We start from the raw sequence: 13,830 nt of genomic DNA, 5'->3' as shown, positions 1-13,830 counted from the left end.
AACACACTGCACATACTTTTATATTCACTTGATAGGTACAGAGGTTAGAAATCAATACAATACCAACACACTTCACATACTTTCATATCAACATGCTAGGTACAGAGGTTACAAATCAATACAGTACCAACACACTGCATATATTTTGATATCAACTTGCTAGGTACAGAGGTTACAAATCAATACAGTACCAACACACTGCATATATTTTGATATCAACTTGCTAGGTACAGTGCTTAGAAATCAACATTATACAAACACATTGCATATATTTTCATGTTAACTTGCTAGGTACAGAGGTTAGAATTCAATACAACCACAGTGGATATATTTCCATATGAACTTGGTAGGTACAGAGGTTAGAATTCAATATAACCACAGTGGATATATTTTCATATGAACTTGCTTGGTACAGAGGTTAGAAATCAATATAACCACAGTGGATATATTTTCATATCAACTTGCTAGATAAAGAGGTTAGAAATCAATACAGTACCAACACACTTCACATACTTTCATATCAACTTGCTACGTACAGAGGTTAGAAATCAATACAATACCAACACACTTCACATACTTTCATATCAACATGCTAGGTACAGAGGTTACAAATCAATACAGTACCAACACACTGCATATATTTTGATATCAACTTGCTAGGTACAGTGCTTAGAAATCAACATTATACAAACACATTGCATATATTTTCATGTTAACTTGCTAGGTACAGAGGTTAGAATTCAATACAACCACAGTGGATATATTTCCATATGAACTTGGTAGGTACAGAGGTTAGAATTCAATATAACCACAGTGGATATATTTTCATATGAACTTGCTTGGTACAGAGGTTAGAAATCAATATAACCACAGTGGATATATTTTCATATCAACTTGCTAGATAAAGAGGTTAGAAATCAATACAGTACCAACACACTTCACATACTTTCATATCAACATGCTAGGTACAGAGGTTAGAAATCAATACAATACCAACACACTTCACATACTTTCATATCAACATGCTAGGTACAGAGGTTAGAAATCAATACAATACCAACACACTTCACATACTTTCATATCAACATGCTAGGTACAGAGGTTAGAAATCAATACAATACCAACACACTTCACACACTTTCATATCAACATGCTAGGTACAGAGGTTAGAAATCAATACAGTACCAACACACGTCACATACTTTCATATCAACATGCTAGGTACAGAGGTTAGAAATCAATACAATACCAACACACTTCACACACTTTCATATCAACTTGCTAGGTACAGAGGTTAGAAATCAATACAATACCAACACACTTCACATACTTTCATATCAACATGCTAGGTACAGAGGTTAGAAATCAATACAATACCAACACACTTCACACACTTTCACATCAACTTGCTAGGTACAGAGGTTAGAAATCAATACAATACCAACACACTTCACACACTTTCATATCAACATGCTAGGTACAGAGGTTAGAAATCAATACAGTACCAACACACTCCACACACTTTCATATCAACATGCTAGGTACAGAGGTTAGAAATCAATACAATACCAACACACTCCACACACTTTCATATCAACATGCTGGGTACAGAGGTTAGAAATCAATACAATACCAATACACGTCACATACTTTCATATCAACTTGCTAGGTACAGAGGTTAGAAATCAATACAGTACCAACACACTTCACATACTTTCATATCAACTTGCTAGGTACAGAGGTTAGAAATCAATACAGTACCAACACACTTCACATACTTTCATATCAACATGCTAGGTACAGAGGTTACAAATCAATACAGTACCAACACACTTCACATACTTTCATATCAACATGCTAGGTACAGAGGTTAGAAATCAATACAGTACCAACACACTTCACATACTTTCATATTCACTTGATAGGTACAGAGATTACAAATCAATACAATACCAAAACACTTCACATACTTTCATATCAACATGCTGGGTACAGAGGTTAGAAATCAATACAGTACCAACACACTTCACATACTTTCATATCAACTTGCTAGGTACAGAGGTTAGAAATCAATACAATACCAACACACATCACACACTTTCATATCAACTTGCTAGATAAAGAGGTTAGAAATCAATACAGTACCAACACACTTCACATACTTTCATATCAACTTGCTAGGTACAGAGGTTAGAAATCAATACAGTACCAACACACTTCACATACTTTCATATCAACTTGCTAGGTACAGAGGTTAGAAATCAATACAATAACAACACACTTCACATACTTTCATATCAACATGCTAGGTACAGAGGTTAGAAATCAATACATACCAACACACTTCACATACTTTCATATCAACTTGCTAGGTACAGAGGTTAGAAATCAATACAGTACCAACACACTTCACATACTTTCATATCAACTTGCTAGGTACAGAGGTTAGAAATCAATACAATACCAACACACATCACACACTTTCATATCAACTTGCTAGATAAAGAGGTTAGAAATCAATACAGTACCAACACACTTCACATACTTTCATATCAACTTGCTACGTACAGAGGTTAGAAATCAATACAGTACCAACACACTTCACATACTTTCATATCAACATGCTAGGTACAGAGGTTACAAATCAATACAGTACCAACACACTTCACATACTTTCATATCAACATGCTAGGTACAGAGGTTACAAATCAATACAGTACCAACACACTGCATATATTTTGATATCAACTTGCTAGGTACAGTGCTTAGAAATCAACATTATACAAACACATTGCATATATTTTCATGTTAACTTGCTAGGTACAGAGGTTAGAATTCAATACAACCACAGTGGATATATTTCCATATGAACTTGGTAGGTACAGAGGTTAGACTTCAATATAACCACAGTGGATATATTTTCATATGAACTTGCTTGGTACAGAGGTTAGAAATCAATATAACCACAGTGGATATATTTTCATATCAACTTGCTAGATAAAGAGGTTAGAAATCAATACAGTACCAACACACTTCACATACTTTCATATCAACATGCTAGGTACAGAGGTTAGAAATCAATACAATACCAACACACTTCACACACTTTCATATCAACTTGCTAGGTACAGAGGTTAGAAATCAATACAATACCAACACACTTCACATACTTTCATATCAACATGCTAGGTACAGAGGTTAGAAATCAATACAATACCAACACACTTCACACACTTTCATATCAACTTGCTAGGTACAGAAGTACTTGAAATACTTATGACACTACTTACTGTTTCCTTTGCACATTGATGTTCAGGGGTCTTTAGGACTACAATATCTTTTATATAAACCTGTCTGAGGATTAGACTTGAGAGTTTAAGTTTTTAATATGATATTCAAATGTTTTATATTTAGTGTTGTGGGTTAATAGCCAAATACTTTTAGATGCAGGTTATTGCTTTGTGAGCTAAAACAAAATTATTGTAAAAGTAAGCTTTGAGTTTTTGTGTTAAAACTAAAGAGGTTGTAAAAATAAGGTATGGCTTTATGGGTTTAAACTAAACTGGTTGTCAAAATAAGGGATGGCTTTACAGGTTAAAACTAAAGTTGTTGTAAAAATAAGGTATGGCTTTATGAATTAAATCTAAAGTGGTTGTAAAAATAAAACATGGCTTCACAGGTTAAAACTAAAGTCATTGTAAAAATAAGGTGTGGCTTTATGGGATAAAACTAAAGTGGTTTTGAAAAGCAGGTTATGGTTTTATGGACAGCGTAGTTCTTATGTCAAGATATTGTAAATATTTAATGAATATAAAAATGTTACACAGATTTCTTCTATCACACATACACAAGATCTGTTATATTTACTACAGTATTAACATAAAATTATGTATTGCATTCCTGATGAAAGACAATTCTACTAAATAATATTTCAATTTCATAAAACACTGGTTATTTTTTAATTTTTTTGTCAGGGAAAGGTGTATATAAATCAAAGGTAAATTATCTATAGCTACTCCATTGATATGTTATACTTATTGAAATTTATCAATCAATAACAAAAAGTTTGAAATTTGGTAGCCAAGTTTCATCCCATTAGACCAAACACTTGTACAAGAGAACTCACCTCTCTCAGCATCACAGCTTTGCAAGTCTTTCAATACTGCTCGAACACTGCCAGCAATCTTATTTTCTGCTGCACGTGTTTCTGTAGCAACTTTAATTCTGTCTAGTTCAGCACCTGCTAAGCTGTGAACTTCTTTGTTCTTCTCTTGGAAAGTAGCTGAAATAAATTATTCCTCAATATGAGGTTTCATAAGAAAACTTTTAACAGACAGCAAACTAATATCCACTCTCCATATCAGTATATTCAAGTTCATTTTTGACTAGTCAGAGCATCATAAAATACAGAGCTCTCCGTACATGAGACTGGCACGTACGATTCAACTTTAATGAAACATCTTAAAAACTAATGCCAAACCTAAAGAATAATCCTAATTTAACAGTAAAACCAGAGTATAACAGTTTAACCTTTAACATGACAGCTCACAACTATTCAAAGTTGGTTATTAATAGAGTACACATGATACTCTGAAACCAATTTATAAATAAAGTTACACATGATACTTTTAGACATTTATATTAGTAGAGGTACATATTCCACTTTTAAAAAATTATGTTACCAAATAATCACATGATACTTTTAAACAATTATATCAGTCATGGAACACATGATACTTTTAAATAATTGCATTTGTAAAGGTACACATTACACTTTTAACAAATTACATTAGTAAAAAAACAAATGATACTTTTAAACAATTACATTAGTAAAAGGTAAACATGATGCTTTTAAACTATTACATTAGTAAAGGTGCACATGATACTTTTAAACAATTACATTAGTAAAGGTGCACATGATACTTTTAAACAATTACATTAACAAAGGTACACATGATACTTTTAAACAATTACATTAAAGGTACACATGATACTTTTAAACAATTATACTAGTAAAGGAACATGAGACTTTTAAATAATTAAATAAGTAAAGGTACACATGGCACTTTTAAACAATTAAATAAGTAAAGGTAAACATTACACTTTTAAATAATTACAATAACAAAGGTACACATTACACTTTTAAACAATTACAATAATAAAAGTACCTGATACTTTTAAACAATTATATTAGTAAAGGTACACAAGATGCTTTTAAACAATTACATTAGTAAAGGTACACATGGTACTTTTAAACAATTATATTAGTAAAAGAACACGGGTAAATCCCTCCAGTATGTACAACAAATTTTTAAAATTTATACAGTCTCTTTTATTAATCTTTATTTTTATTAATATATCAAAAACACTCAATGTTTATAAAGTCACCAACATAAAGAAGTGTTTCACTCACATGCTGGTCTACTTTTATATATTTATTTATTTCATCCTAGAGCAGAAGGAGAAGTTACAACTTTTAAGTTGTAATAAATATTGTAAGAAGACACTATGAATGCATTTTGTGCACAATTATCTGTGTTTATCAGCTAAGTCAATCTCTGAGCTCACCTTTCTTTACTTGGGAAGACTGGCTGACTCTGGTACGTGGACTACCTGGAACACGTACCATCCCTAACTTCTGAAGGACCAAAGCTCTTTCTTCACGCCATGTCGCAGGAGTTATTACTGTTAACATACCAGAACATATAGGAGGAATGTGTGATATTTGCAAGTATGTTAAATAAGGTAGTTATCTATAATCAAAAACAACAATTTATTTGATTATCAACTCCTTTATTATCATTTTATACCAGAGAAAGGATAATTTAAAAAAATAACAAGATGCTAGTTTGTAGTATTTTTATGTATATAAAGACACAAGCACCATCTTTTGTGAAAAGAGGACTATAGAAACCCTTGTAATCTCTGTACAATACATGAAAGCTTGATGTATCATACATATGTAGATGTAGAATCCAAGTTGGTCACTCACTTACAAAATAACTCACTTTACCCCAAAGCAACAACTTGCCCAACAACACTAACATACAAAATGGTATCAACAACTACACAAACACATAGAAATTACCTCCCCCTTTAGAAAGGTCAGTCTAACAAACACTAGGCTCTCACACCAATAAGGACAAAGAAAAATGTGTGTTAACAATGAAAATACAAACATGAAGTGACAATGAAAACAGGTTAACACAACAATGGTCCTTGTAAATCTTCAATAAGAGAGTCCACTTCTCTTACGTTTATTGTTGTAAGAACAAACCAAACCTTAGAAGAACACCACACCCTTCACCACTATGTTCTCTGTCAATCTTTTTGCACAGCAAGAGATGTACAGTTTGTATAAAAATATCCCCTCAGCCCACATCACCACAGAATACGATGAGATTTTCCTTTCTGAAGCAACACTGAGGTCAAGACATTAACTCTATGGAGAGGGTGGAGTACCCAGTGAGTACAACTGGTATGGAGAACAATATTGTAAGATAAATCTAAGCTTTCTTAACGTGTCTTTATAAAATATCTCACACATCACCATTGTTAGCTATTATCATCAACATACAATGGAACAAAATGTTTAAAAAGAAATATGTACATACTTTAAATGCTAATTTACCTACGTTCTTAACTACGTCTTTACGTTTCATTTATCATTTATTTATAATGTTTTATCCTACATTCTTAACTACATCTTCACATTTCACATATCCTTTATTTATACCGTTTTATCCTACATTCTTAACTATACGTCTTTACATTTCACATATCCTTTATTTATACCGTTTCATCCTACATTCTTAACTATACGTCTTCACATTTCACATATCCTTTATTTATACCGTTTTATCCTACATTCTTAACTACATCTTTACATTTCACATATCCTTTATTTATACCGTTTTATCCTACATTCTTAACTACATCTTTACATTTCACATACCCTTTATTTATACCATTTTATCCTACATTCTTAACTATACGTCTTTACATTTCACATACCCTTTATTTATACCGTTTTATCCTACATTCTTAACTATACGTCTTTACATTTCACATACCCTTTATTTATTTATACGGTTTTTATCCTACATTCTTAACTATCGTCTTCACATTTCACATATCCTTTATTTATGCCGGTTTTATCCTACATTCTTAACTATCGTCTTCACGTTTCACATATCCTTTGTTTATACGGTTTTATCCTACGTTCTTAACTATCGTCTTCACATTTCACATATCCTTTATTTATGCCGGTTTTATCCTACATTCTTAACTATCGTCTTCACATTTCACATATCCTTTATTTATACCGCTTTTATCCTACATTCTTAACTATCGTCTTCACATTTCACATATCCTTTATTTATACCGTTTTATCCTACATTCTTAACTATACGTCTTCACATTTCACATATCCTTTATTTATACCGTTTTATCCTACATTCTTAACTATACGTCTTCACATTTCACATATCCTTTATTTATGCTGGTTTTATCCTACATTCTTAACTATATCGTCTTCACATTTCACATATCCTTTATTTATGCGGTTTTATCCTACATTCTTAACTATACGTCTTCACATTTCACATATCCTTTATTTATGCCGGTTTTATCCTACGTTCTTAACTATCGTCTTCACATTTCACGTATCCTTTATTTATGCGGTTTTATCCTACATTCTTAACTATACGTCTTCACATTTCACATATCCTTTATTTATACCGTTTTATCCTACATTCTTAACTATACGTCTTCACATTTCACGTATCCTTTATTTATACCGTTTTATCCTACATTCTTAACTATACGTCTTCACATTTCACGTATCCTTTATTTATACCGTTTTATCCTACATTCTTAACTATACGTCTTCACATTTCACATATCCTTTATTTATACCATTTTATCCTACATTCTTAACTATACGTCTTTACATTTCACATATCCTTTATTTATACCGTTTTATCCTACATTCTTAACTATATGTCTTTACATTTCACATATCCTTTATTTATACCATTTTATCTTACATTCTTAACTATGTCTTTACATTTCACATATCCTTTATTTATACCGTTTTATCCTACATTCTTAACTATGTCTTTACATTTCACATATCCTTTATTTATACCGTTTTATCCTACATTCTTAACTATATGTCTTTACATTTCACATATCCTTTATTTATACCGTTTTATCCTACATTCTTAATTATATGTCTTTACATTTCACATATCCTTTATTTATACCGTTTTATCCTACATTCTTAATTATACGTCTTTACATTTCACATATCCTTTATTTATACCGTTTTATCCTACATTCTTAACTATACGTCTTTACATTTCACATATCCTTTACTTATACCGTTTTATCCTACATTCTTAACTATACGTCTTTACATTTCACATATCCTTTATTTATACCGTTTTATCCTATATTCCTGTTATCAGCCTTATTTTTCATTCAACACATCATCATGGGCATCCCTGACCAATATTACAATATGATAGACTAAGAAATGTTTAGCCACCAGAAGAATGGCACACTTGCTGACCCTCGTGAACCAAGGAGATGGTTTATATTTTAAAAGTTATTAAATCTTTCAAATATGTATCTTAAAACATAAATAACACATAACTTAAAGATAGAACCTAAATACAATTCAACTACCTGCCAACCTAACACATTTCTATATGAGAAGCATTGCATAAAGTAGTTTGACTAGTTCTTTATATAACTTTTTTGGGAAATTGTATTTTCAAACATGCTCTTTTATTGGCTATAACCATCATAAGCATAACTGGTTGAAAAATCACTACTACTTGTATATAAAGTGGGCACAACTTCTGTGAAGATTTTAAAGAAAATTACCTCTTGTTTCTATGGATCTGTGCTAAGGAGATAAAAGCAGAATGTATAAACAGAACAATTAAGAAAGTTTATATCTATACATAGAATTAAGGTGTAACTGTAGAAGTATATTCAGTTACATTTCAGACTATGTGGAGTTAAGCATCACATGACAAGATAACTAAAGTTTGAAAATAGTTTCTGAAATAAGGGATTTAAACTTCAGATAACATGAAACTTTCAACAATAATGTAAATGTTAATTCTAACTTTATTTGTATACATTGATCATAAAGTAGCTTCACCAAATATTTAATGTGATTAAGTAAAACCTAGTAATGTATGCAGAAACTGGTAGTACCTCTCTCTATAGGGTTAAGTGCAATAAACATCAGGCGAGAAGTTTTGTAGCCCTATTTGCCTGCTGGAAACCATCTTGTTTGTGTATTTTTCAACTACTATGTGATGTTATAGAGCAATTTGTTACAGCATGACCTCATGTTGTCTGCATACTGAAAGTGTAGTGAAATATCTAGACAATAAAATTGGAGAAATATTTGACGATTTCTTAATTTAGTGTCCACATTGTAGAAAAGGTTTTTATTTTTAACTTCAATAAATTTACATATGATTTAGGTTTAAAACTAAATTAATATATATTTTTCTTTCCTGGTAAACTTTATGTAGTCAGCCCTAGGCTGTGTGATTGCACACGTTTTCACTCAGGCTCACTGATAAAGTTAATTAACAATTTATTATTTACATTTTTCTAGGACTGTATTGTACTTATGTATAATGAAAAGAAACTTGTTAGTAAAACTGCACAAGTTTTGATGTGGGCTAATTAATACATCAGAAGATTTTAAATTTTCACATGCAAAACCTTTATAACCTCCAGATAGTGAACAAATAGTTTTCTTTACAAAACCTTTATAACCTCCAGATAGTGAACAAATAGTTTTCTTTACGAAATCTTTATAACCTCCAGATAGTGAACAAATAGTTTTCTTTGCAAAACCTTTATAACCTCCAGATAGTGAACAAATAGTTTTCTTTGCAAAACCTTTATAACCTCCAGATAGTGAACAAATAGTTTTCTTTGCAAAACCTTTATAACCTCCAGATAGTGAACAAATAGTTTTCTTTGCAAAACCTTTATAACCTCCAGATAGTGAACAAATAGTTTTCTTTGCAAAATCTTTATAACCTCCAGATAGTGAACAAATAGTTTTCTTTACAAAATCTTTATAACCTCCAGATAGTGAACAAATAGTTTTCTTTACAAAATATTTATAACCTCCAGATAGTGAACAAATAGTTTTCTTTACAAAATATTTATAACCTCCAGATAGTGAACAAATAGTTTTCTTTACAAAATCTTTCAAACCACCATAAAAAATTAGAAAATATATGTTACACTTTTTTTCATATAGAATGACCAGAAATTACAAAAAACAAAATGTCTTGTCTAACAAGCTTAAATATACAACTAATACACATCTATAATATTTATTATTTTTATATTACTGGACTTTCAGCCACATATGACTAAAATTACAGAAACCACAATGACTTGGCACATATGACTGTATCTAATGGCCTTTAGTGGTCTAGTCTTTTGTAATATGTAGTCACATTTTGATGATAATACATTACATATAAATATACACTATTACTATTTATAGATGAGCTCTCAAATTTCAATTATTTCTCTTAAAATTTAGAAAATTAGTACTGAAAACTATTACCCCTTCTAATTATAAACTTTGCACTCATTTGTTGCTTGCCATAGATGGCTAAGCCTTTACAAATTGTTAAAAATGCCCAACATTCCTGTTATAAAAAAATCATTCAAAATGATAAAGGCACTAGATCCAGACCAAATTTGGAGAGGATTGTCCTGTCTTGACTTTCCTAACATTATCAGTTTTCAAGATACATGCACAGAAACACAAACACACACCTGACTACAAGTATTCCTTTACAATACAGTTTTGTTACACTAGTCACCCAAACTAAAATGAAATAATTAGTTTAACATTTGTTAAAGTATGACACTTCACAGGTTTATTGATAATCCACAAATGTTAGTTTACTAAAACAATAAGTATATAAAGACATTACATCATGTCATGAAAAATTGCTTTTACACACATAATTAACAGCATTCTAGATAAGATACTATACCAGAATTTTACTTAGAATATCTTCAGAAAGAACAGATGAACCATTACTTACAGTTGTAGTTTAAAGAATACTTAAACCGTTAGTTATATTTGGGGTTTAAACAACAGAACAAATTGTTACTTACAGTTAGAGTTTAAACAACAAATGATCCGTTACTTACAGTTACAGTTTAAAGAACAGATGAACCATTACTTACAGTTAGACTTTAAAGAACAAGTGATCCGTTACTTACAGTTACAGCTTACAGAACAGATGAGCCCTTACTTACAGTAACAGCTTACAGAACAGATGAGCCCTTACTTACAGTAACAGCTTACAGAACAGATGCACCATTACTTACAGTTAAAAGTTTACATAACAGATAAGCTGTGACTTAACAGCTTACTTACAGTAACAGCTTACAGAACAGATGCACCATTATTTACAGTTAAAAGTTTACATAACAGATAAGCTGTGACTTAACAGTTACAGTTTAAAGAACAGATGAACCATTACTTACAATTAGTTTAAAGAACAGATGAACTGTCACTTAAAGTTGGAGTTTAAAGTACAGATGAACTGTTACTTACAGTGAGAGTTTAAAGTACAGATGAACTGTTACTTACAGTGAGAGTTTAAAGTACAGATGAACCGTTACTTACAGTGAGAGTTTAAAGTACAGATGAACCGTTACTTACAGTGAGAGTTTAAAGTACAGATGAACCGTTACTTACAGTGAGAGTTTAAAGTACAGATGAACCGTTACTTACAGTGAGAGTTTAAAGTACAGATGAACCGTTACTTACAGTGAGAGTTTAAAGTACAGATGAACCGTTACTTACAGTGAGAGTTTAAAGTACAGATGAACCGTTACTTACAGTGAGAGTTTAAAGTACAGATGAACCGTTACTTACAGTGAGAGTTTAAAGTACAGATGAACCGTTACTTACAGTGAGAGTTTAAAGTACAGATGAACCGTTACTTACAGTGAGAGTTTAAGGTACAGATGAACCGTTACTTACAGTGAGAGTTTAAGGTACAGATGAACCGTTACTTACAGTGAGAGTTTAAGGTACAGATGAACCGTTACTTACAGTGAGAGTTTAAAGTACAGATGAACCGTTACTTACAGTGAGAGTTTAAAGTACAGATGAACTGTTACTTACAGTGAGAGTTTAAAGTACAGATGAACTGTTACTTACAGTGAGAGTTTAAAGTACAGATGAACTGTTACTTACAGTGAGAGTTTAAAGTACAGATGAACTGTTACTTACAGTGAGAGTTTAAAGTACAGATGAACTGTTACTTACAGTGAGAGTTTAAAGTACAGATGAACTGTTACTTACAGTGAGAGTTTAAAGTACAGATGAACTGTTACTTACAGTGAGAGTTTAAAGTACAGATGAACTGTTACTTACAGTGAGAGTTCAAAGAACAGATGAACTGTTACTTACAGTGAGAGTTCAAAGAACAGATGAACTGTTACTTACAGTGAGAGTTCAAAGAACAGATGAACTGTTACTTACAGTGAGAGTTCAAAGAACAGATGAACTGTTACTTACAGTGAGAGTTCAAAGAACAGATGAACTGTTACTTACAGTGAGAGTTCAAAGAACAGATGAACTGTTACTTACAGTGAGAGTTCAAAGAACAGATGAACTGTTACTTACAGTGAGAGTTCAAAGAACAGATGAACTGTTACTTACAGTGAGAGTTCAAAGAACAGATGAACTGTTACTTACAGTGAGAGTTCAAAGAACAGATGAACTGTTACTTACAGTTAAGAGTTCAAAGAACAGATGAACTGTTACTTACAGTTAAGAGTTCAAAGAACAGATGAACTGTTACTTACAGTTAAGAGTTCAAAGAACAGATGAACTGTTACTTACAGTTAAGAGTTCAAAGAACAGATGAACTGTTACTTACAGTTAAGAGTTCAAAGAACAGATGAACTGTTACTTACAATTGGAGTTTAAAGAACAGATGAACTGTTACTTACAATTGGAGTTTAAAGAACAGATGAACTGTTACTTACAATTGGAGTTTAAAGAACAGATGAACTGTTACTTACAATTGGAGTTTAAAGAACAGATGAACTGTTACTTACAATTGGAGTTTAAAGAACAGATGAACTGTTACTTACAATTGGAATTTAAAGAACAGATGAACTGTTACTTACAATTGGAGTTTAAAGAACACATGAACTGTTACTTACAGTTAAGAGTTTAAAGAACACATGAACTGTTACTTACAATTGGAGTTTAAGGAACACATGAACTGTTACTTACAGTTAAGAGTTTAAAGAACACATGAACTGTTACTTACAGTTAAGAGTTTAAAGAACACATGAACTGTTACTTACAATTGGGTTTAAAGAACAGATGAACTCTTACTTACAATTGGAGTTTGCCACCTTGGAACTTTTCTTCCTTTTCCTAATCCTTTTTCCAGGTGAAATATTTATGGTGTTAGAATTTTCTTTGGAAGCTGATGAGATAAAAGTAAAAATATACTATTAGCATTATATGTTAATTACATGTTATTTCCTAATTAAGATAAACACTCATATAATGGTTAAAGTACCATGAAATAGCAACTTGAAAGCTTCAGCTACACTCATCATTGTTCATAATTACGTTAAAAAATGACTTGCATTTTCACAGATTGCACTTGTTTATTCTCATGTTTTCTTTAGTCTGCTATGGATTTTAAATCAAATTAAGCATTTCTAATGAAAATAAATGAGTAGGATGTGAAACAAATGGGATATACAGTTAGTCAGCTATATTTAATA

At 31.3% G+C, this 13,830-nt stretch overlaps 1 protein-coding gene across 1 annotated transcript in view; it reads right to left on the bottom strand.

Moving 5' to 3' along the window:
• LOC143245660 (uncharacterized) overlaps positions 1-13,830 on the bottom strand; it is a 92,054-nt gene that overhangs the window by 49,745 nt on the left and 28,479 nt on the right. Inside the window, exons 7-9 of the mRNA XM_076492009.1 lie at positions 13,434-13,523; positions 5,569-5,685; positions 4,127-4,282 (exon numbers count right to left, since the gene is read on the bottom strand). Of these exons, the coding sequence (XP_076348124.1) occupies positions 4,127-4,282; positions 5,569-5,685; positions 13,434-13,523 (363 nt within the window). The remainder of the gene's footprint in view (positions 1-4,126; positions 4,283-5,568; positions 5,686-13,433; positions 13,524-13,830) is intronic.

Source organism: Tachypleus tridentatus, chromosome 2 (genome assembly GCF_004210375.1).
Source record: "Tachypleus tridentatus isolate NWPU-2018 chromosome 2, ASM421037v1, whole genome shotgun sequence".
In the NCBI taxonomy this organism is placed as follows: Eukaryota; Metazoa; Arthropoda; class Merostomata; order Xiphosura; family Limulidae; genus Tachypleus; species Tachypleus tridentatus.
Note: the sequence above shows the minus strand (reverse complement) of the source record. Positions and strands in the feature narration are given on the sequence as shown.